The sequence below is a fragment of the Neopelma chrysocephalum genome, unplaced genomic scaffold (genome assembly GCF_003984885.1).
Source record: "Neopelma chrysocephalum unplaced genomic scaffold, ASM398488v2 Primary Assembly neopelma1_45, whole genome shotgun sequence".
NCBI lineage: Eukaryota > Metazoa > Chordata > Aves > Passeriformes > Pipridae > Neopelma > Neopelma chrysocephalum.
Window position 1 is genome coordinate 9,782,306 of NW_020897704.1, and position 25,410 is coordinate 9,807,715.

General features: G+C 40.1%; 2 protein-coding genes across 3 annotated transcripts in view; one reads left to right on the forward strand and one right to left on the reverse strand.

Annotated features, from left to right (window-relative positions):
- Positions 1 to 1,750: 1,750 nt before the first annotated feature.
- Positions 1,751 to 24,770, reverse strand: ERGIC2 (ERGIC and golgi 2). Of its 2 annotated transcripts, none has more exons than XM_027679308.1 (14): positions 24,680 to 24,770; positions 19,584 to 19,729; positions 16,704 to 16,812; positions 15,243 to 15,289; positions 14,202 to 14,272; positions 13,416 to 13,456; positions 12,571 to 12,672; positions 10,969 to 11,064; positions 10,076 to 10,131; positions 9,010 to 9,108; positions 7,745 to 7,842; positions 4,327 to 4,489; positions 3,383 to 3,462; positions 1,751 to 2,591 (listed from the first exon to the last, which is right to left on the reverse strand). In XM_027679308.1, the coding sequence occupies exons 2-14, from the start codon at positions 19,687 to 19,689 to the stop codon at positions 2,526 to 2,528; spliced, it is 1,134 nt and encodes a 377-aa protein (XP_027535109.1). In that variant the 5' UTR covers positions 19,690 to 19,729; positions 24,680 to 24,770; the 3' UTR covers positions 1,751 to 2,525. The 2 variants fall into 2 exon arrangements, with proteins under 2 accessions (XP_027535109.1, XP_027535108.1); XM_027679307.1 differs by lacking the exon at positions 24,680 to 24,770 and adding an exon at positions 21,802 to 21,919.
- Positions 24,771 to 24,864: 94 nt separating this feature from the next.
- LAMB4 (laminin subunit beta 4) overlaps positions 24,865 to 25,410 on the forward strand; it is a 56,519-nt gene continuing 55,973 nt past the window's right edge. Inside the window, exon 1 of the mRNA XM_027679594.1 lies at positions 24,865 to 25,106. Coding sequence (XP_027535395.1) covers positions 24,865 to 25,106 — 242 coding nt within the window. The remainder of the gene's footprint in view (positions 25,107 to 25,410) is intronic.

A 25,410-nucleotide genomic window follows, 5' to 3' on the forward strand; every position in this document is an offset into this window, starting at 1 on the left:
AACAGGGCCAAGGATGGTCTGGTCTGTTAAAAAACACCACCTCTCGTGGGAGAGCAGGGCAGGAGCAGAGCACAACCCAAACCATCCAACTGGGAGTGGGGAAGACTTTTTGGCCAGAAAGACAGCAGTCACTAACAGCATGCTATGAACACACCTAATGCACGTTAAAACTTTCTTCCCCTATGCTGTTGCCAACATCATGTAAGAGCAAAGGATAAAAATATATCATTTTAACCATCTTTTCTGACCCAGAAAATGGTATTTTTCATCTGCTATCCCCCTTTCAGAAAATATACATCACATCAACACCTGCGTTTCTATTTCCCTTGGGACACCCATTCCTTTCATTTTTCCATACTACTCTCACTATTACACAATGTAAAGAAATGTAACCAAAAAAAGTCCCTGCAATAAACTAGTATTTTCTCTGGGACACCCCTGCACATGCTGGTTAAGCCAACGACATGTGCTACAAGGGTGAGCAGCACTGCTCCAACAATCAAACCCGCTGTGGAAAGAAAGCAAACAGCACAGCAACACTCCAATGCAGCACCTCACATCTGGAAGTAGATCCCAAATTTTCTTCCATTGAAGTTTTGTTCTAGGTAACACAAATACACCACACAAGGATTTATGACACACCAAGCTGCTTGGCTCTTTTATGTGAGAATAGAAAATAACATTTAAAGTTCTGGTACAAAAAGTTAACTGAGATCAGTCTCTCCCACCTGTACAGTCTGTTCCAGGCAGGTAAGAAACAAGTGTTAGGACAAAGCCCAAAGTAGAACCAGTTTGAGTAGAAGTAGGGAAGAAACCTCTGAAGGAAATGCTAAAGAGAAATGGGAAACAAAGAGTTTCTCAAGTTGCTGGAGTTTTAATCAGTGTTAAAAAAAAAAAGCATAAAAGAGAAACCCCAAGCTGTCAGCCCCAAGGACCCAGCTTCCTGAAACTTCTTTCTCAACAGTCAAATTCAACAAAAGTCTTTCCTTACTTCCCACATTTTATTTACTATATTATTTCTGTTTAGGAAGCCCTTTGCTTTGCATAGCAAATCAGCTGTGTTATTTACACTATGCTCATCACCAAGATCCAAGTGTCCTGTAAAGTACATTAACAGAAGTCAGCAAAATCTGACGCCACAGAGATTTTTATTTTTCTGTAATTAGTCCTCTCAATTATAATATTCATTCCATGGTGAGCGAGGCCAGGACCAGCATCATCTCCTAATATATTATTAAATCAGTTTTGCCAAGAAGGAATCATATTATTGATTTTTTACACTGGTGGAGTAACTGTTCAACCACAGTTGTGTACCAGTAGTTCAGCAGTAACATGATGTTCTGTTTCTCAAAGCACCATCTGCATTAATAACATTCATTCTCAGTAGCATATTTACAATATGATATTGCTCTCTTAATTTACAAAAACCTTCATGAACAATACGGATTAATTATGCAGATCCCTTCTCATCACTTGTCTGCAGCAATAGGATTCAGATTCCCTGAAGTCACCTACTTCAACTCCATACTCCCTGGCCTAGCAGACCTCCCAACTGCCCTGAACTGGCAGCTTCTTGCTCTTCCCCGCTTCCCCCACTCCATTTCCAGGATGTAGATGCTCCCATGGCTCACATACAGCAGCAGGGGTACAACAAAGGTTCCATCCAAGCAATTTCTTTACCAAGAAAGAGGCGTACAAAGATTTCCCGATCTTTTACTAGGGAGTCTTGCCTTTTACCAAAACTAGAGTCAAATGCCTTATTTAAAAGCCTTATTCCAAGTAAAAAAAACTGTGCACACTGGAGGGCATTTTGAGAGTCTTTAAGCACTTCCACACCGATGCCAGAAGTGACACTCTCACTGCTGGCACAGCGGATGTGTGGAAACAGAGGAACTCCTCTGCTCTGCAGTATGTTTCTTCCACTAAGGAATGGTGGGACTGCAGAAAGGCAGGAGCTATGACCAACATCATGGCTTGGGCTCCACCTTACTCCAAGTTCTCTCTCATCCCCCTCTTCTTCAGGATTTTCTAGGATTGCTCCCCACCTGTATGAGGCATCTTAGCCCTCAGCCCCAGCATTACAAAAGAACAAGAAAACCCAATCCCCCGTTTGCATACCTAAGAGAAACCCCAGCTCTATTGCTGTCCCTGTGTGCATTCCACACATCCCACTTGTACTCTTCTCTCCTTGGGGCCTGCAGCCTTCCCAGGCATCACTAAGATGCTTCAGTGGTCAATGGCAGCCACCACGAAGACGTTCAGCTCGACCATGAATATTGTGTCGGCAGTAACACTCCTTTACTCTCCAGATGGTCCACCTCACTGGTCTCACAACTTTCTATCACTCCACGTGCACTCAGAAAGACAAAAAAATTACACAAATTGTTTTGCTGTTGTTGTTGGTTTTTTTGTAAAGGCTTTGTTTTTTTGCTGCCCATCAGCACTGTCTCAGCATATTGCACAATGTTTATTATAAAAAAAAGTCTTCTGTATCAGGCAGGAAGAAAGAAAATTTTCTCAGGAGGCTAATGTGTACTATTGTCTGTAATTAGAGGTAAGTGGTTGCTTGTGTGGCCATCAGAAAGTGGGACCTAGTGAAACAAAAACAAAGTGTTATTAATGGCTTGTCCACAAACAGAATCTCCACTCCCTCCCCCCAAAACACATACTTGGGCATTTCTTGGATGTCTTTTACCTGGTCTCTCATACAACAATTATACAAATCTGCTTACCTTCCCTCCTCTCTCTCCACTCACATAACCTTGCCAGCTGGCAAACATCAACTAAATATGAGAGAAATGCAGAGATCTCAAAGGCTATCTACAGGCTTAAATGGGAAAAATAAAAGTAAAATGAAATCAAGTAGTTGCTAGAGGAGCAATCCTATTAATGCCCAATGAAGGGAAAAGTGAAAATAGCTCAGCTTTTTCACAGTGCTTGGCCGTAGCCTGCAGACTAATAAGGAGCACCACTGAATCCCTGCAGCACAGTGTGTCTGTCTTCTTCAGTCTGCAGGCCAAGCAGAAGAAAATGTGAAACCAAAGCCAGGACAGGGAGACTGACTAGGCCTGGGAAAACGTAATTTTTGGAGCAATATGAATAAAGAGAATAAAAATAAAAATAGTAATAGTAAGGACTATGGAGCGAATGTAGGAGAAAAACCTCCACGAGACTCAGCTGCATTGATTCAGCTTGTTTCCTTGCTTCCTTATGTTTTAGGTTTTCCCACTGTTTTTAAAAGCTGTTGAACCTCTGCTCATATGCACGTCAAGGGGAAGGTTTATTGCCAACATCTTAAAACTTCCTGAGACCAAGTCCCAAAGCTGACCTCATCATCCATCCTCAGCTATACCACTTAATACTTAGAGAAAGTCTTCCTTACCGATGTGGATTTGTAAGAGCCCAGCCTGAAACGGCAAAAAATAATTTCTGCTACAAATCTTCCAAAGCCATGTAAAATTCCTGCAATGTCAAACAAGATTTATATTGTCATCAGTAGTAAAAATGTATTATTTATGGAAGCATTACAACAAAACTCTACACAGAATACAGTGCAGTAAACCCGTACATAAAGCACTGAGAAATTAACATACAAAAAGGAAACATCAAGGGCAGGGGAGAATTCTAACATTCTGAAATGCATTGAGGAAAGCAAAGCTATCCAAGTAAATGTCACCCTCTGCCAGCTTTCATGGGTGAAAATACATTCTGTGGGACAGAAATATCTACTTTGAAAGGCAGCTCTTAGTTCAAGGTCTCTTTACTAAAGCTCTCTTCAAATGAGAGCCAAGAAAAGAAATTACTTGTGATCAAGATACCCTATTATGTCTTGACTAGTAAGTGGATTGTGCCTTTTCAACTTATTTTCTTTGAAGGAGAAAATCCTGCAGTACATTGACAACAAAAATCCTCCCAATTACTTCAGATGGAAATTTTATCTCAACTTTTGTCACTGATTTAACAGTGGATCCCAACTAAAGGAACTACACAGAATATCAGAAGTCAGTATGTGTCTGTATGTATGTGTGTGTGTGTGTATATATATATATACACATACAAACACAGATATATCCTTGCTCTTCCAGAAGTAAACAAACTATGCTATAGTTACCAGAAAGGAAACAACAGGCTCTCAGAACAGCAGAAATGCCATACTGGGACACTGAAACTGAGTAGCTTTCATGGCACATTTCAGTGCACACAAAATGAGCACTTCATCTTAAACCTATCAGAGGTTCAGGACTCCCCTGTAATTTATCCATAACAATCACCATGAAAAAAACCCCAATTCTGATAGAACTTAAGAGGGAAGGCTCTGATAATCACCTGTAGTTGAAAAAATTCCCCCAATAATGCCACAGAGCCTCACTAAGAACTGCCAAAAAGGCATATGTTCTTCTGTCACTGTCACCATGAGTGAACTGATATCATATTTCATGAATATTCCTGACACCCCATGGCTGCCAGCTGCATGGTTAATTACTCTTTCCTGAAAGAAAAGAGAGAAACACAAATTAGTCACAAGAAAACCCGTCTTACTAGAAGTGGTAACAAAGAGCTGTTTAATCAGAGTTAGCAATCAACAGAAGACCAGGGAACATCAAGGTAACTTTGACCAGTACCTTCTAAATGTCAAACATCATTAAGTAAAAGTTTACTTTCCTGGTCACTGGTCTTCTGTGCTGCATATCAATGTTCACTATCATACTCTGGTACTTTCTCCCAAGACTTGCTCACATGGTCCTTTAAACAAGGATGTTTATAACTGGATTGTTTTGAGTACCTATGATAATAAGTGCCACAGTCTTGGTCTGGCCTGTGAAGTCAGGGGACTGCACTGGTATAACAAGGTGCTGCAACTCTTCCTACTTTATCCACTGCTGTGATGACATCAGGGTACAGCCTTCACTATGGCAGTTTCCCGGGGGGGGTGTATATTAATCATAGAATACCAGGTTGGAAGGGACCTTGAGGATCTTCCTTGGCAAAAGCCTCTTTTCAAAATTTTTGTCTGTCATTTCAGACAAGTCACACAGCAAAAAATGCACCTCAATAAATAGAAACCCCAAACTCACTAGGACTACCAGGCACCTCAGTCCTAATCCAAGAACTTCTACAGTTTCTTCTCATCTGGTCAAATTCTTATAACCAAAAGACCCCAAACATGACAGTGTGGCTGCTATAAATACCTACTTTTAAAAAAGGTTTCAGGAGAAAACACCTCAACACAGCCTTAAGCTTCTTTCAAAAGTCTGCTGTCCTTTTGTTGTTAGGGAAGGGTGTTGAAAAATGCACTGCCAGGTATGTCTGACTGAAAATATACCAGGGGAGCAGAAAAGAACATAACTGACTGAAGACAAACTCAGCCATGTCCAAGTTAATAAGAACAGAGAAGACAAGACAAGTAGGACTGAACAGAAAAGCAATATATCACAGCTCCATTTCATTTGTAGGTTTAACACTGTGCTCAAAACCCATGCAGAATACAGTACAAAATAAAAAACAGACCACCACTTTGTTGAGGTAGCAGAAAAAGCAAGTTGGTTTGTGTCAGTGTTAATTGACTGAAGAAGTTGCCTGATCTGTACTTTTCAAAGTAAAAAGGAGTCAAAGTAATGATACTAGGTCACAAAAACTTAGCAATGGTTAAATAACAAAATGTAGAATGCTTTCCATATTTCAAAAGCATGACAACAGTCAGCTTTCAAAGACAGATGATGAGGCACACTAAGAAGGAAGACTGAAGGTAGTTAAACAGATCCTTGCCATTGGCAAGTGACACAAAAGCCTTTGTACTGTTTATTTTCCTCTGTTGTTTCCCTAAGCCTTACTGGTCTTTTGAGGTCAAATGGTAAAAAAAGAATATGAAGTTAAACAGAACACACAAAATTCCATCCTCAAAAGATACAGAATTCTTTTTCTGCAAACCATTTTGGTCTGCTTCCAGCTTCTACTGCTGCAGATTCAACTTTTGATTGCTAAAACCTGCTGAAAATAACTAACCCTGCATCAGATAGCTCAGTGAAGCCTTGCTAGAATTAAATCTTTTCAATATAGATAAACACAGTATCTCAAACACCAACAATAGTGGAGAAGATTCTGCCCACACCTTTCAAACCCTGTTTCCCCATCTGCTCACCACTGGTAATTAAACCTCACTGCATTCAACTTCTAGCCATGCCTGCCTGACCACCTTTTCCCACATCTGCATGTGTCTCTACTCTTCTAAAATAAATGCACTACGTTGTTCAGTCAATAGCTGTTCTTAATAACCTTCTCCAGCTTATCTGCTAGGAATATTTGGTGTCCTAAGATTAACACAAATAAGCTTTACAGGGCTACCTACTGAGCAAGAGCAAACAAGTGCATAATGCCACTTTACCTCTGCTATTCCAACCTTTTACATTAAGCAACCTGTGGCTGTTGCAACTTTCATAAAAACAGATCCCCACAAAAAAATAAAGAGCTAACTTAGACTGGACAGGTAACTGATAGTACCATCTTTACAGCAGGAGGAGAGAAAAACTGAATACAAGATAAAAAAAAAGGAAAAGTGTCTAAGACAAACTTATGAATGTCAGTCAACAGCTTAAGGAATGCCTTGGTTGTTGCAGAGATTGTGCAGAGAAAACACAAAGCAGATTGCTAGACCAGCAGGAGGTGGGAGTATACTGCACTATGAAATTCCTCTTCATTCCTCTCTGTAGTTCAGCTTTCATGAGTTTCAGAGTGAACCTTTCCCTTCAGTGGTCTGCACGTCCCAAGTTGAACACCAAGACATCACCTCTATCCTACTTCCCCTACCTATGTATTTTTTCAGAAGCACAACATGGAATTGTGAGGAAATAAAAAATTTTTCTCCCTTGGAGAACACCACAAGCTGTAATTCAGTGAACTGCCACTCTAATCCCCAAATTTCCTTTCAACCCAAGGCTTCTTTCTCACCTCTTGCTTTATCTGTCATTTTTAATTAAACTTTTTACAGAAATTTTTTTCTTTGGCTTTTGAATAGAAGATCAAAATCAAGTTCAGTCTCTGAAAATAAGACATGTAAGCAGTACACTCAAGGCTTTTTTCCTATTTACAGCAGTCTTTAAAATTAGTACTATGCTGCACTAACTACTTTCAGTATGGATTCAGAATTAAATGCCTCTCCAATCCCAGAAGTGGAAGCTCTCTAGTCTTGAGAGTAATTAAAATTGATGGTTCAACAAAGGGTAAACAAGACAGCTGAGACATATACTGTTAGATTAGTTTTTCATACAAACTACCTTTGTTTCCATTTCTTACACTCCACAACCAAATTCATAATAGTGAATGTGAGCTGCATTTTTTGTTTGCCTCCCACATGGATAAAAAGCTAATGGTAGATTAAATATTTGCAAGGCTACACACTAGGTTACAGACCTAACACTTGGAGGGTTTCACCACCACCACTATTACCATGCAGTGAAGTGGAAACTATTGGATTATCATTAATTCTAATATCAGACTCCAGATCTACAGATGCAAAACACTAATGCAAGAAGTTTGCACATGTCACCAAGCACATATATATTCCACCATCAGTATTGTATGACTCACAGATAAATCCAGTGTACTAGAATGTTCTAGAAAGAGTCTCTTCACTCTAGAGGAGTTTTTACAACCATGGTACAATCAAGTCTGTTTTCAATTTGAACTTCTGTTATGAACAACCACTTCTAGATTTTTCTCTCCATGTTTTTTAATTACTTCTACTTACCCTTTCTGTCACTGAGAATTGATGAGTTTCTGCTGAAATTTTATACGTATGGAGTTTGGTTGGCACAACTGTGATAAAATACTGGAACATCTGGTTGTCTAGAAGAAAAAACATCTCACTGTTGAATCAAGTACAGAGTCAAAGACCATCTGAGACATTCACAAATAAATCAAAGAAATAATATTAAAACAGTTAATCAGCTAAGCCATTTACACTAGGGATATTCTTCCATGAGTCCCAGCACTGCCAAGACTACTTCAGCACCATCTGCACGAACAAAGTTAGTTTCCATGGAAAAGGCATATGTCCCACTTGTACTCAGAGAAATTTACATTTTACCCATGTAATGAAAAGACTCATTAAGGTCAGGACACTCAAAGCTTCAAAAGAAACACATAGGTAGTGTTTTCTAGGGCACTAGAGCAAGTTTCACACTGTCACATTTTTCATGATATATACACATCTCACAGTGGTCTCAGTAGATTGATTGTATATAAAATGCTGGAAGCCCTTCTAAACTGGTGATGGTTTTTCTCTTGATCAGACTTTTGGAGAATTCTTCTTGAGCAATCAGCATTATCGTGCATTTATGACTGCTCTGTGCAATTCCCTAGAGAACAAACACCAACAGACTGCAGCAACTTCTTTCAACTACACTAAACCATTCTGGTTGTACCAGCCAAGGGACTGGCTCTGAGACAAGAGCAGCTGTAGAAGGTTCCGGGGATCACTCACAGGTAACATCAGCGAGAGGATGAGGCAGGTTATTACTCTCCTTTATTCATACAGGAGGAAACAAAGTGATACACAAATCCATCCTGTAGTAGCCTCACAAAACACACTGTGGGAGACACAACCCAAATACAGGAACAGAATCCAAGACTCCTTGTGCTATTTTTTTAAATCAAATCAGACTTATTTTTCCCCTTTATGACAACAATCAGATCTATGATTCTCCACTGTAACATACTCCTGCAAAACGCTTTGCAGTGTGTTCAGACATACTGTAACTTCAACATAACACAAACCTGAAAGAAACTGCAAATCACCTTCAGGGAAACAGCAGAGTACAGTGATGCAGATATTGAAAAGAAATGCCCATTTAAATGCCATGTAGATAAATTAACAGGGCATTGCTCACTACCAAATGTAGCCTGAGATGCTGCTTATAAATCACAACATTCATGAAAAAATGATAATATTTTAAATGTAACTATTGGGAAACTATAGAAAACAATATGCTTTCTTAAACACACAACACTTACGATCGGATGCGATTTTTTCTGTTCCATCCAAAGGATTAATAATTCCTGGAATAAGCTCTCCAAATGACAAATGATCTATTCTATGGGAGAAGTTATAGGCTGAAAGATAATACAGAGGAATGAAACATTTTTAAACTATGAGATTCTGTACTTAGAGAAAAAAATTCACCCATTTCTCACACTGACATATTCTAACTAATGCATTTACCAAACGTGTCATTGGATTTGTGCCTGTGACTACACCAACATATCTACGCACGCTTCAAAGAAAACTCAAATCCAAAATATTTAACAAAAAAGTTAAATTTCTCTAGAAAAGAGCTCTAAACTAAATTACTACTCTATTTTAAACAATTCCAGAGCTGAACAGTTATAATTTGATGACAGGGAACTTCTAGTTGGTCAAATACTTAAATTATTCTATAATTCAGGTTCTTGTATGCAATGGCATTAAAAAGACTAAAATTTCATAAATCAAATTTACAGAGGAAGTATAAGGCAGTTTCCAAGATACTACGCTGCCTGATTTTACAAAGGTATTTAAGATCTATAATACAGTTGTGTTAACATAAATTCATGGGCAGACATCTAGAGGTTTAAGCAACCTTTACTGGTTTAACCAAGTTAATTTTTCACAGTGAGTCACCTTTGTCTCACATTAAGTAAGGCAGCAACACACCTTTAGCATCTAGACCCATAATCCAAAAATTACATTTCTAGGGACAAAGCTCAGAAATTTTTAACCTTATAAAAAGATTTTCCAGGAAATAGGTACTTTGGACTGAAATACAGGAATTTTACATGGCATTTTTGTTACAACAGAGTACATCTGAGATTCCTGTGTTATCATTACTGTAAAAGCAATCTAAAGATAGTTCTAATAGTGTTACATGTATAAAAGAAAGTCGATACTGAGTCAGATCATTGAAGAGAATATTCTTCACTGTTTTTTACAATGCAATTGCACAGCTAGAACATCTTTACAACAGCAACTTCACATGAATTAGGAGACAGCAGTCTGACTGAAATGATACATGTTCACATGGAGATGACAGAAGGAACTTACACTCATGGCTTACAAGGGCTGCCAAGTGTGCATGGCCTCGAGGGTGTGGTATTGCCCTAAAGAAAGCAAGAAATGTTTTACAAATCCACACAGGACTATGTAGAAAAATTACCTTTCCTCCTCTATTTCAATAAATACGTTATCTATATATATATCATGGCTAGGCTTCGCGAACGAAGATTTGGGAAGGGCTCTACCCATTTTTCATGCAAGCGCGTTGGTGGCTAAATATGTATATATGCACATATGTATAACATAACATATATATGCTTAAATATATGTTTTATATATATATGTGTTTTAGAAACTGATATCTATAAAAATTGAGTATGTCTATATAAAAACCAAATGTGACAGTTTTATTACTGCCAAGTACAGACAGCCTGAACAGTAAGTTACAGAAACCCTGGACTCACAAAAACCCTCTTACACAAAATTAGTCTTTCATTTTTAGAAATATCAAAAACACATCACTTGTGCTATTAGAAGAGTCACCAAGTTCTACTCCACAAAAAACTGCAGAACTGTTCAAGTGACTAACAAAAATTTGACCGTATTTGTTCCATGACTAAGCAAGTTAACTGCACTCTGCATTTGCTCTCTGACAAAGCAAGTTTCAAGAGTTTCCATCCTGTAAGACATGGAATTCATAACAACTACATTACACGCAACAATGCACCGCACTGCATTGTTTCAGTAATTTATGAAGAAATTTAATTGTGCAAGAAAAGGTATTACATGGAAAAAAATATCAAGCATGAGTACAGAAAGGTTAATAAAAAACAGTCACTAACTCTGAAATATAAAAGCACAAACACATATATACATACATGCACTATATAGAATGTAGAAGTCAAAGGGTTTTTTATTTTCAGGAATTGAACAGAACATACTTGCCCACAGTTATGTGAAAGTTCCCTGCCACTTTATTGACATAGAGATGACCATGAATTCTGCATGCATCTGGAGAGTGCAATGAATTATCTTCCCTGTTTAAGTAAAAACAACATTAAGAGTACTTGAGAATATTCACTGTCTAGCAGAAATAATAGCAGTACAGTTAGATTTCCTTTTCCTAGCAAAAGATACAGCATTATCATCTACCTCTCCTTATTGTATTCTTCTGGAATTATAGCAGAGATGTGGAAGGGAGGAAAACTAGTAAAAGGTCAGTTTGACTAAACCAATAAGCTTTCATCCCTACTGGTATTCACAGATCTGGCCTACAATGCTGGCTTACGATACCTGAACAAGTGAGCAGAAAACATAAGACCAGAAGTATATCTTGTTACCCCGGGGCTTTTTATTTCCCAATGAGCCATTTTTGGTAAAAGTGGGAAAAGTTTTAATGCTACAATGAACAGAACCAAATACATTCTGGTCACATTAACAACAGTGCAGCAAGAAGAGCTTTCAACAGTTATTTTTTAAGAAACCTTCCTCTCCCCACTCTTGTTGGGGTGTCCACAACTCAGAACATATTTACAAATCTTCTCCTTAGAGGGAGATGAAAAAAGAACTTTTTTTTTTAATATATCTCCAGCATAAGTACCACTTCAAATACTGCACTAACAAGTAACATAGAAGCAAAGAATCTGAAGACATCAAGTAAATGGGAAAAAAAAGATTTTTTTGAGCTGTCTTTAGGCTCACCTTAGGAAAAAAAATGTAGTTGGTCCTCATACAGGCAGATTACAACATGAGAAGTGTGTAAGGCAGTTTTGGTGTTTGTTTTGTCTTGCTCAGTTTTTTGTTTTAGTGGGGCTTGGGGTTTTTTTTTTGTGCTGACTGTTCGCTTGTTTGTTTTTAAGGGGAGAGAATTTCAGCTTTCATTTAGAAAGCATTTTCCCTTGGGAAAAAAAAAATTTAAAAAATCATATAGCATTTAGATTCAGGCAGACCAAGCATTCCATGCATTGGTCTCTCAGCATTTGTGGGTAGCTGGAATAAAGTGAAAATAGCAAGGCTTCTCTACACAACCTCAACTGTGCTACCTTAGACACAGAATTTACTAACAAAACACATTTGTACTCAAAGGTTGATTCTTTTAAAACTATGAAGCTTTAAGTCACAGCAATGTTTTTAAAAGTTGCTGAACAGAAAGTTTAAAAAAAAGACTCTTGTTTAGCATTGCTCTGGCATTACTAGTTCCCATTAAGAAGGAAGCATCAGACAAAATGGAATTAAAAAAGTGTGTGCATATATTTATTTGTGTGTCTGTATCAGGCATACAGATGTATGTGTAACTATACACACAAAACCTGGAAACTTTCTCCAAACTGGAAACCCCAGACTGGAAACAACAGCTCCCAAGCTGTATCAAGCAAGTATCAAGCATACTATTTTAAAATGCATTCAAAAGCAGTGAAATATTCTTTTCCTACAACCTTGTCTTCTGGGGGCAGAGGGGGATCATAACCACAATAAAATGTGAAGTCTAATTAATAGGGGGGAGGGAAGGTGGAATAATGACCCAAAATCCCATTTTTTCTTACCGTGGTGGCAGTGCTGTAGAAGCACTTTTAAATGCACTTTTGAATATCACATCTTGAAGAGAATGTTCTTCCTGCAGCCTACTCTGAATTAATTGCAGCATCCTAAAGATCAGAGACAAGTGTGAAAGCATGCAACAATAAAACAAAATCTGGCTTCACAACCAATTATTAGCTTCAGCTGCAGGTTGCAAATCAAGAAGTTAGCAATGTTGATGTAGGTATTAAAACATTACTTTATTAGAAGTACTAATGCATAACTTTGAGAATGATGTTTTATACAGAACTTAAAGCTCATGTGTTCACAGCAGTGTGTTACCAAAATACCAAAACTAGCCAGACTCCCAAATAAGTTTCAGTTCTATTACAAAACTATCACTGTACAGGGCACACACAACACCAAGCTATCACAGTTTAAATGATGAACAGTGAGTCAATTCAATTATATGAATGACTCAAATTCTTTTGGTTTTGCAAGAACATGCCAATTCATTACTACAGCTCAGCTTGGACATTTATATATCTGTTTTATACATTTGATACCATAATTATAACTTGTGCTACCAAGCACTCATTTGGAAATATAAGCTGAGTGAGTCCATACATCTTGGCTTGGAAATGCATGACCCAATTCCACAGATGAGTCTAAAGCCAATTTTTTTCCATACAGAGGTATCAAATAATGAGAAAAGCAAAGTAAGTAGTATCTTTTCACAGGTTTGCACTCCTAAATTACAAACAAGAGTTGTTAGACCCAAGACATAGTTGTGTCATGTGACTCTGGTGTACCTCAGAATCACTTCCAGTACAAATAATACAAGCCATAAGCATGCATTTCAGTGGTTTACCTTTGCAATTCTTTTTGTTGTGGGGTGAGATCAAATACTACCTGAAACAAAAATAACACCTCTAATAAAACACACAGAAAACTTCCTTCCAGGAAACCCAGAAGAAAATTGGGGTGTGGGAAGGGGTGGGGAGTTATAATCAACTTCGCACTTAGTACTTCTAAGGGGAGTTTATGAAAGGACTTTGCACTTTAAGTAATACATTTAGTGTTTAAGTATAAAAATTTCTGTCCCTTTCAACCAAGAATTATTCACTTGCTTGCATTTATAACTACAGCATCTTTTCCTAAAGCCTTCCTAACTCGAGTCAGCAGTCACCTTCTCACCCCTGACTAACAGGGACTAGAAGTAGTGAGCAGCAATTTAATTCTAAGTGATATAACTGATTTGCATGCCTTTGATACAAACAGCAGTAAAACAAGCAGAGGAGCAACCCTTGAAAGACAAGGGTCCAGGTGCAGATTGTTTATTTCTAGGGTCATCCCACATAAAGCACTAAAGACAAGCTACCAGACCTGCTATACTTCATCAGCACAGGAATATCACCAGTAACCTCTGTGCACAGACTTCAAATCAAAGTACTGGTTAACACTAATGTACTCCAGGCAGCAAATTCAATTGCAATTAATGCTCAAACATACCCAGAAGCTATGGCCAAAAGAGACCAACTGCAACCCTCTTTCTAAGAGGTTGGAGAAAAACACCACACGCAAGCAAACCAGCCCAGTAGTGCTTCACACCAGGAGCAATTTAATTTTCGAACAAAAAAGGTAAGAATCAACTTACTGGCTCATAGATTAGCCCATCTGCAGAGGCAACCATTGTTTCTGCTAAATCCAGAACATCGGCCCCCACATCTATTTGAAACAGAGAGAAATATTAAGTCACGCAGATAATCAGAGACCAACAAAAAAAACCCCTTCCAAGTCAAAAGGAAGCTTCACAGTACAGTGGTAAACTTCAGTATGTCATTGTTTCTTCAGCCTATCTAACCTTCAATTTGCACAGTGACCAAAAACTCTTCAGATTTGCAGTATTACAACACAACAGTGGTGTTGTACAAACCACACATACAAGCTTTCTAGGATCTGCTATGCATAAATATTTTCTCATGTTTTACAAGTACTGAATAGAAACCAAGAGTAGTCAAAAAAGAGGAAAAAGTTTTGTTTATTTCTAAAAAAAAATAAAAATAAACTGATGTACCATACAATTACTGCAAGGTTTAAGCTAGCCAAAAAAAGTTAGTCCTGAAAATTTGCTTGCATTCCTGGTAGAAGTAGTATTCTCTCTCTTTCTCAGTCCAGGACAAGCAAGACCACTGCATAGAAATAATGGTTCATTTGCTAAATGATGTCAAAATAATAGTAAGCATTGCCTTTAAATAGGAAGGCATCCCTCACATGTTCACGAGGAGGATGAAATTACTTGATGGTTTCAGTATTGTTAAACACTAGACCAGGTTAATATATCCCAAGTTCATAAATAAATAAAAGTTGTTATGCAACTCCTGCTGCTGAGTTGTGTCTCACAATGAGCTTTCAGAATATTCCAGCAAGAGAGAGAGTGGAGCAGCAGATCCTTTTCTTGCTGACAGACAAAGCAAAGTTCTGTGAGATGCGAATGAGATGGCACAGATCCTTTTCTTCACATCTCTTACCAATTTTTTCAGTGAGTCATAAGCCATCAAGATCACTACATGCCACCAAGATCAGAAAAAATCACACTGGTAGAATATTCTGAACAATATCCAACTATATTGCAAGCAAATGCATGCTCTGAAGAGGCTTTAAAATGTTTCAAAACTTTTACTGATGGAATACTTACACTGACACCTCATGGCAACTGTAATATCAATATTGATTCTTAATTTACTGGAAAAAAAAAAGGCAAAAAGCTATTAAGTCATATTGAGTACAAGCATCAAGAGACATACTGCTAAAAATACCAGAGTACTTGCAGAAACATAGTCAAATAACAAAATTTACACCAACAAATATAAATTTAATCTGTTCACAGATGGACTTTTGGAGCATATTAAACCACTCATAACTTAAGAGATAACCTCCATCTCACCAAAAGTCTGATGTGTGACATTCTCATATATTCTGGGCATTTCCTATTGGTTTTCATGTTAGTTTAACAAAAGCAATTTAAATTATAATGAATAAACCTCCTCGCTACAGTCACATGGCTCTATTACCTCCAGGGGGCTGCTTCTGGAACTTAGCTGACCACAAGCAAATCACATAAGCAAGGGACTCCACAGTGGCTCAACTTTGGATCAGAAAGGGTCAGCAGAGAGGAGAAAAGCAGTTACAGTGACACCAGTCTCCATTGGTTTTAACTGTCAAGAACCACAGGCTGAGTGATTAGCCCACAATCAAACCAGGAAATCTGTAGTAGGCCGTCTCCCAAATCCCATAATAGTCTCTTAACTGACAGACTACCCTTCCCATGTGATAGCTTCGCTGGGGATATAACCTACTTTAGCAAAGGCCTAACTGAAACTCTCATCTGTCTGAATGGATTTACTTGAGTTTTTGATGCAGCTCCTTTAAATTTTTCATATCTTTTTCACTACAGGACCCTTCGTTATTTCTGATGTACAAGACATCCAATTAATATATCTATCTTTAGCTTGTTACCACAGCAACTAGTCAAACAGCTTTTAAAGTTATTTCAGTCCCAGACGTGTGACATTTAAAGGTGCTCAGGGCACGAAATCTGCATTTCTTTCACAGGGACTCATGGGTGCCTGACCATCTCTGGAAGAAAGGCAAACACAGCCCAGACAAGCACATGAAACTATCAGTAAATGTATCTTCATGGGGGCTGTAACTGGAGGCAAGATCAGTAGCAACTTCTAGATAAGACAGTCAAAGTTCTGAGTGCTTCAGGTTCACCTCCAGCACACAAAATATAATGGCAACATACAAACTGTATGAACTAGAGTAAGAATCATGCCAATGTGGTGAGTTTACCGAGCTGATGTGCAGTTAAGCATTACAATGTTCTCTGAATTGTTAGCAAATAATTCCTCAGGCAACTCCTTCACCAACAAACCTACACTACTTTGATTTCCTCATTGCAGAAATCTCAATTTATCTTCCTTGTAGATTTCAGAAAAGAAAAAACCCAAATCAATCAACAGAAGAAAAATCAAGTCCCTTTAGTATTTCATTTTTAATTTCAATCATAAATTTCTTGCAAGTCACGTGAACCTTTTAAATCTATTCTTCCCTGAAACATAGACAACTTAAGTTTTAAAAGGAATTAAAAAGTTACCTAGTAAAATCCTTGTCTACTTCATATTCATATTTCATCCATGTGTCCCGGTACACCATGAATTCCATCACAGTCAGGAAAGCTATTGTTGTAAATGCTATCAGAGAAACTGGTCAGAGGGAAAAAAAGGTAGAATTTTAGATTGTGAGAAATATTATTCAGAAACAAGCAGAACAAAATTCTAACATCCCAGGAATTGAGCATGACCAGTACAATGCTGGCATCTTTGATTTACAAATCCACAAGCTGCTCTTAGAAAGTTGTTTTCATATTTACCATATTTGTTTTTACACAAGAATGGAAAAGAACAAGTCATACCTTTGCATCAAGAAAGTACTTTTTAAGTACAGTCAAATTCTAGAATGATGAGGAGGTTGTGAAACTCCTAATATGGAACATTTAGGAACAGGCTATATCCTCCTCCACATGTAAAAAGCCCACAAATCACTGTCAGGAATGGTCTAGGCAAACTCAATTCTAAACTCAAGCATGCAAGAAGGTAGAGCACCTTGAAATTCCTTCAAGTCTCCCCTTGTCCACAACTTAAGTTTTTGTAACAGTTTTTTTTATATCAAGTTTGAGAGTCAAGAAGCCAGCAAACAAGAGAAATAATATGCATTATATTACTTATGTATAGATGCACAGTCAGGATTCCCACCCCAATATTTCGAACTATTCTCTCTCTGGTGATCAGCAACACGTAGCTATCCAATTGTACCAACTGCTAAATAAGTAGAGAACTGACTTGAAACTGTTTTTAGGATGAAAACTAATTGGTTTATTTTAGTGCTATATGTGGCTCACTTATTTCCAAAGCAGCCTATTCATCACACTTGCAAACTTGTACAATGCAAAGGGAAGATCTTCCTGCTGCACATAGTCAGAAACACAGTAACAGATACCCAGAAGCATAGCATACCCTGCTATGCCCCTTTTATTAAATCATGGCTTTTGTTAAGTTGAAAAAACTTCAGTTATGGAGCATAGTAGCAATTTGTAGAGCTTACTGACACTGATTACATTTTTCATTTGCATTCTGTGGAGCATTTCTATGGAGTCTGCAAAGGGCAACTTGAGAAAAAACAACTCCATTGTTGATAGGCTTCAACTCACTACACAGTGGTCCACAGGCCAGAGGTGAGAGCACGGGAATAAAGGCACTGTCCTTCAGGACCAGGAAAGAAACCATTGACTGTTGCATTGATTAGCAACATTTCCAGTTCTAGCTTTCAGTTGACACATGTAACAACCACATATATGAAAACCTTCATGTCAATGTGAATTGTGAAAGCAGATGCACTAATCATTTAATTATTCTGGCTATCAATATCCTTTTGGAGCCCAGTAGGACAGACTCACCCCAGCTAGGCAATAGGAAAGCTGGAACCATACTGACTACCCAAAGCCACACAGGAACAATTAGAGCCATTGCTGCTTTCTGGGTAATTCTGCGTGAAGGTATCTGTGGATCTGAACAGGCAAATAAAGTCTTGTAGAATTTCCAAAGACAGATCCTCTTGTCTCAAGGGTCTCCCAGCCCAAGAGCTGGAGTCTCAGCCTCTTTGAGAGACTGGTACTTCTTTTGTAATGGGTTTGAAGGCACTGAAATTCTGAGAAGAGTCCTGGTATGTTTTGGATCTCTATCATACCAGAAAGTAAGCCTGGCATTTCAATCCTGAATGAAACAGGAATACTATTTCAGATTTCATAATAGCACAGAATAAGACAATCCTATATTGTTATTTATAAGGTTACTGGAATAAAACCAAAGAATGCTAAAGTAATTTCTGGTATTGAGAAATCCTTAAGGCACCATTCACCAAAGTGAAGTTCTCATGAAGGTGCTATACTACAAAAGAAGGACTTTTTTAAGCATTTATTGTTTTTCTGCAAATTACAACATAGAAACAACTCTCTCAGGAACTGAGACATTAACAAAGTTATTTAATCACTTCTTAGGGATTATTTTATATGCAATAATCCTTTAATCATTAATAGTGCAATTCAGGAAATGTAGCAAAGTAATATAGATCCTTGTGATATTTACTTCTACACTACAAGTGGTGTAACAACTTCAAAGGCTTTGAACTTTTTACTCAACTGAGTTTCAGACATAATCACACAAGAGAAAGATTTGTGTCCTCCATTTCAGACTAAGTGCTAGCAGTTTCCTGTCTAACTGCAAATAATTCCAATAGTCCAATAGTCCCTATTTCCAGATAAGGCTACCTCTAACTTAGCTCAACTTAAAAGCACAATTTTATGATCAGATAAATAAAGAAAACATAGTTTTTACAGCTACAGCTTTTTCAGAGAAGCTCAAGTGACTAATAAGGACAGTACAAGCACATGTCCTGAAGTAAAGTGTTTAGTTCTTCAAAGGGCTTTCTTTATTCTTAAAATCAACTACACCTTCAAGAAAAAAGCTTTAGAAAGCTGCTCTTCATCCTGATGTTCAACTTATCTGCGTCTGGAGAATGTTTTTCCTCTTTTACAAAAGCACAGTGTTGAATCCCACCATCATTTCAGTTCATGCTCAGTCTCAACCAGAAACCTGACACCAAGAAAAGGGCTTAGTGAGACAACAAATGAGAACATTTTATGACAGCCTTGGCACAGTGCACTTCCAGTTGTAAGTGGGTAGAAGTTTTTACAGTGAACCTTCACGTTGCATTGACTCTCACCAGCTTTATACAAAAATCTCCCTTCAGATAAGCGATGGATGCATCTGTCTGAATAAGATATTTACTTTAAGGGGATGAGCTCAGACAGTCCAACAAAGAAATCAAAAACCAATTTTGGCTAGTTTCAAGTGAACACAGATGCCTGTCTTCCTCCTATTGAAGCTGCTATCAATGTCAGCATCTCAACAAGGCCTACCTGTGCCTCCACTCGCTGAAGTCTCCACATAGCTTTCAGGAACCTTTGGAAAGGCATCCAATTCTTTCATCAAATTCAAGGTCTTCTTGCGATTCAGTCGCCTCATCTTCAGCACACTCCTCCACCTCCTCCTTCATATATTCTCTCTGATTTGAGAATAAATTGTTGTGATTAAAAGACACAAGCAATACTGCCCAAATTGACTGGCTATAACTATAAAGTGATAATAAGGCAATTAAAACCTCATAAATATGTTTTCAAGAAACACATACTAGACAACTGGATGGTCACTCTTGCTTCAAGAAAGTTGTTAAAGTTGGCCTGAACACTGCCACTTACATTCCAGCCACATCCAGCACATTCACCATTTAATTACTATGATTAATTTCTTTCTCCATGAAGTTCTGATTGGTAACAAATATATTGAATTTTAAATTAATTTTTTTTTAAAAATAAAAAAAACCTTCTCTAACTCAGTCCTGAAGTAAGCTTGCTAAACAGACCTGACAATGCATGGAGCTCACTGATTTAGCAGGAAATATCTCATAGGCTGCATAAACTTGGGAGGATGTCAGCCTGCTCTGGGCCCCTATATTCAGCCAATGCAGGCACAAACTATATCCTAAAGGAAAAAAAAGTGTATTTTGCATTTTTACAGTTGCAGAATATTATTATTATTATCATAAAATGACCAATTTTTTTCTCTATAAAAATACCTCCCAAAGCAAGTTATGTATCAAATCCTAACTCCATCTTTCATAATCATTTCTGTCCATGACATGATCTCCGCTCTCTTTGGAGTCATGTTAAGCAGCAAGATGCCAAGAGAAGCAGCCAGCCCAGGAAATAGTGTCCTAAACTGTTTCCAAATCATGCAAATATGCTCACAACCTGGTCCTGCCAATACGCTGCATGTTTTAACAAGTTGACACTGTTGTTTTTCTTCTGAGAAACTGCTGCACTTCACCCAGAATTTCTGAAGCTACAAAAACCATCATGCAAAGCTTTATTGGAAATGGAAGTTCACACATGAAGAATGATCATCTATGCCTGCAACTTTCTCACTATACGAACGCACTTCAGACAGAGACTCTGCACTTGGTCAGGCTGCAGAAATCAATAAAATGGTACTCTGTGTGTGTTGCAGAAGATTCAAAGAAACACAGTTTCTGGAGTGCACAGAGAAGATAGGTGCTGGAATAGGCTTTTGGTTACACAGCATAAAAAACTCCAAAACATCAGGGAATCAGGGTTCTGTCCTTACTACACCCCATAATTGTGTTTTAAAGAATTATCTCAACTCATTCAGATTAGCTTAAGGAAAAGTTGGAAAACTTCAGAGCACAGACATGGCAAAGCAGCTGCTTGAACACAAGTGGAGCCATAACATTCCTTAGCACAGAGGAAACACGGGCCAGGGTTGCCTGCTATCCTACACAGACAGGCAATGAAGCCAATTTAGCACCATTTCATTTTCCCCATATCTTCTCTGCTATCACGTGTGTAAATACCTGTAAACATGTGATAGCACACCGTAAAGAGGCACAAGCTAAATACAGGAAATTTGTGAGCACTTCACTAGGCAACTTTCTAAATCATCTTTCATCAGTAAGTACATGGATTTTTGTAATCCAGCTAGAAATATCCAATCTGTTCATCGGTTTCTTTAATCCCAATCTCAAACCATGACAAACATACAGACTCATTTTCAGTTACAAACCCAGACGGACACCTGATCCCTTCCTTCTACCCATCTCAACACAGACACCGCAGAAACACCAAGTACAAAACTTGGAATGCTGTGAAAGTAAGATATTATGAACCCAAGAACCAATTGCGTTTAAAAAACGTTGTTATTATTATTATTAGCTAAAAAAAGGATAAAGCATAGCACAAATGCAACTCGAGACCAGAGCGCCCACTCGAAGCACCCTGAACCCCAACCTGCGCGAGGGGTTCCGGCAGTTCTCGCTTACTCGGACACCTCGGTAGTGAAGCCGCTACCGGGGAGTCCGAACACCCGCTCCCACGGGCGCGGAGCGGCCCCACGCATGAACCCCCTCCCGGGGGCTCGGCCCCGGCTGCCCACGCCGAGGGAGGGCCCGGCCGCCAGCCCGGAGCCCACACGCCCGTGCGGGCCACAGGAGCTCGGGGCCGCCGCCAGGCACCGGGAGCCGCGGAATGGGACGGGACAGGCCACGCCCCCGCTCTCCCCTACCTCTCGGTTCTGCCGCCGCTGCCCAGCGCCGCGGGCGAGGCCGCACGGGGCGAACGAGGAGCCTTAGGGCGCTGCTCGGCGGGCGCCGCGCTGGGCATGGCACCGCCGGCGGGGCGGGCTCGCTCCGCCGCCGACACCCGCGGCAGCTGCGGGCCGACGGGAGCGCCGGGGCGCCCCGCCCGCCCCTGCGCGCATGCTCCGAGCGCCGCGGGCATGCGCCGCCCCGGCGCGGTGGGATGAGAGACCTGGCGAGCGGGAAGGGATAAGGAGAAAGACGCGCCTATGGAAACAGCGGGTGTAGTTCCCAGCCCGTGCGCTTCGTATGGAGCGGCGGCTGCCGCTGGGTCCCCGCACGGCCGGGCCCCGGCCGGAGAGGGGAGCACTGCGGAGCCGCGATGAGATCCGCAGCCCGCGGGAAATACGGCCCCGCTCCGGAGAATTTGAGAAGCTGTGAGGCACTGAGTGATCGTTTAAAGTGATGTGCCAGTACCTTCTGAAGCTAACGGAAAAAAGCACGATAACGTGGCCTGTAGGGATAATACTGTTTCGAGCACTATGGATATAGAAGCAGGCAGTGTTTGAAGAGAGGCGATATCTTGGGTTAACTACAAAGGAAAAGTATTTAGGACAGTGGGCTGTAATACTGGGGAAGGGAAGATTTTAAGCTCACAAGCCAGTCTTCAGACCTGAAGTGAAAAAAAGTAAGAGGGCTCACGTATACCCAAATTCTCTGCTCTGTGCTGGTGGAGTTAATAAAAAGGCACTGCCTCACTACAAGCCTTAGTAACAAGACTAGTCTGTCTCCAGATTTTTCCTTACAATTCCAGCAACTCTCATTCTCTATGCCAGAGTCCCCTGCAGTCTTTCCAACTGTGCTGCTGCCAAAACAGTCAATTATCATGGGGTTCCATTATGCTGCTGCCACCCTGCCCACAAGTAGCTGATCAAACATAGACATCTTGCAGTTAAAAAGGGAGCTCTCCAGTATCTTCTGGGAAGTACTAACATTTTAGGTGACATCAAAATGATTCAACAAAAGTTGCTCCATGTAAGATTTAATGAAAAGAAAAAAATTATACTGAATGTTTTTATTCACAGATCAGAAAGAAGAAAGACTGAAAACTCCAGTATTTTTTATAATGAGGCAAGCAAAACGAACCCACCCCCCATAAATAGATAGGGATGAATTCCACAGCATTAATTCAGATTTTCTCTTTTTAATGGTTTAGAGGAAAATGTAGATCCCTAGAAAAAGAGTTTCAACTAGCATGCCAAAGTATACACAATTTGAATTAAACAATTGTTCAGATTTGGGAATAAAAGAAACCTGAAAATCAGAAAGCAATAGGAACAGATTCAAAGAGTATTTTTTGCTTTTTAGGGATAGGCAGACAGTGGGTCTCAAGGAAGGAAAGATACAGCAACCTGCCAATGTTCTCACTGAATTCTGATCGGTCTGTTTCCATCATTTTAGCATCTATAATAATTGGATCAGACAGAAAGAAAAAGGCGGTGGGAGGATGATACTACAAGAGATAAATAACCAGGGTAAAAACATGTTCCTCTGTACATTTGTTCCCTCATCTCAGAAAGAGCAGGCAGCTTTAGCTACAGCACATAAAGCTCTTACACTGACATGCCAGTGGCCCAGGCTGTAATTCAGCAGCCAGGGATTTTGCTAGCTAAGCCCTGTTTTCCCTTGAAATGCTCTCAGCACTGAGTCCTGGAAGGAGAAGCTGATAGATCTGATTATTAGCTGTGCAGCAGAGATGCTCAACAGATGTTCTCACAGGCTATGAGCTAAAGCAATCCAGTCTGCTCACAGACAAACATGGGCTCGGCACTAGTGCTCAACACCACATGGAGACAGCTCTTACAGACAAGTGGCACGGGACAGAACTGCTTGCAGCTTTGCACCATTATAGTCATATTTGTAACTACAGATGTCTCCATGGGATTTTATGAGGGAAAACACAGGAAACAGTTTTCAGAATTTAAGAAAAATAGAGAAAACTTATATAGTGATAACACTGTACATTACACTAACAGTATATATTTGACTGCACTGTGCTAAAGCGACATAACAGTGATTGTACTTCACCCATCAAGTACCAGACTACTAATTCCTTTCCTTATGCCTCTGTGTGCCTGTTTTCTGCTCTCCTGATCACACCTCAGTGGTGGCAGCCTATAAGTATCTGCCAAATTACCTTCAGGAGCCTGACGAGGAGGAAGAAATCCAGCTGCCAGCAGCAAGCCACGCAGGTGAGCCCAGGGGCTTTACGCACTTTGTTTCAGTATGGTATTTAATAAGATCCCAAAGCACCCTGAGACTTGAATGCAGTCATCTATACAAAAATACAACTGCCTTCCTAAAAAACCCAGCACTTCTTAACACTGGTGATTTATACAGTTCCTTGATGTGTGCGAAGAGAGGAAACCACATGTCTCATATCTGTACAGTGGAGCAAACCACAAAGCAAGTAGGACAGAAAAAAAATCTCCCAGGAACGCTGGGCTACAAAGGACATTGAAATCAAAGACAATAACAAAGAGCATGGTAGTAGACTAAGCAAGAGAAGCAAAAGTAAACACGCACAGATGCCGCCCGCCTGCACTTCAACACACTTCGGCGTTAGTTAAAATGGTGGAAACCGTACGCAAGGCACACAAAAATAAAAACCTAGATAAAGCACGTCGAGGCTCAACCCAAGCCCTCATCGTTTGCTACTGCTACTGTCGCCTGCACAGGTGGTTCACGATAGCTGAAAAAGCACTTTGTTAGCGCGAGGGAAAGACCGGGAAGCAGGAGCGGGGATCGGCCGGGAGGGCCTGGAGGGGTGAGGCGAGACAGGGGTTGAGAGAGCAGCCGCTTTACCTCGTGGAGGCATCGAGGTGGCATTTAGGGAGAAGAGGAAATACAGGTGCAGACGAGCAAATATGGAAATGAGGGGTGGGAGTGGTTGGAAAGGGGGCGGAGGGGTATAAAATCAGTCCCGCGGCCGAGCGGTGAGAGGACGGGAAGGGGTAAAGGTGGGTGGTGAGGGAGAACAGCCCGACACCATGGAGCGGGATGGGGCGGGAGCGCCCTCGGCCAATGAGGGGGAACCACGCTCCAGGAAGCGGGAAGGAGGCGGTGGGAAGGGCGGTGTCCCCAGCCCCGGTGCCGCGCTCGGCTTGCCCACGGTTCTGCCCGCGGAGGGGCTGGGGAATCCCGGCTGCCCGCGGCCGGAGCCGCTGAGCCGTGTCCCGGAGGCGGGATGGAGGTGCCGTCCCTCCGTGAGGGGAGCGGCGGGTGCAGTGCGGTAACGCAGACGGCCGCTGCCGTGGTGTTTATTGATGGGCTTCCATTTTCGTGGTCTGTGCCGGCTTTCTGTAAAGACAAGCTGTTGATGAAAGGAAGCCGTGGTCTCCCTGTTCTCTCACGTCAGTTTTCCAATTCGGCTCCACTTCTGGTCTTTTGAGAGATCTTTTTCAAATTATCTTAGTGAAGATTTCTTGTCATGGAGTCTCAAAAAGCAGAACAATCCAGTTCGCTGTAAGGAAGACGATGTTAAAGCTACTGAGGCTATCTCAAGCAATCCTATTTCCCACTAATACATCGTGTAA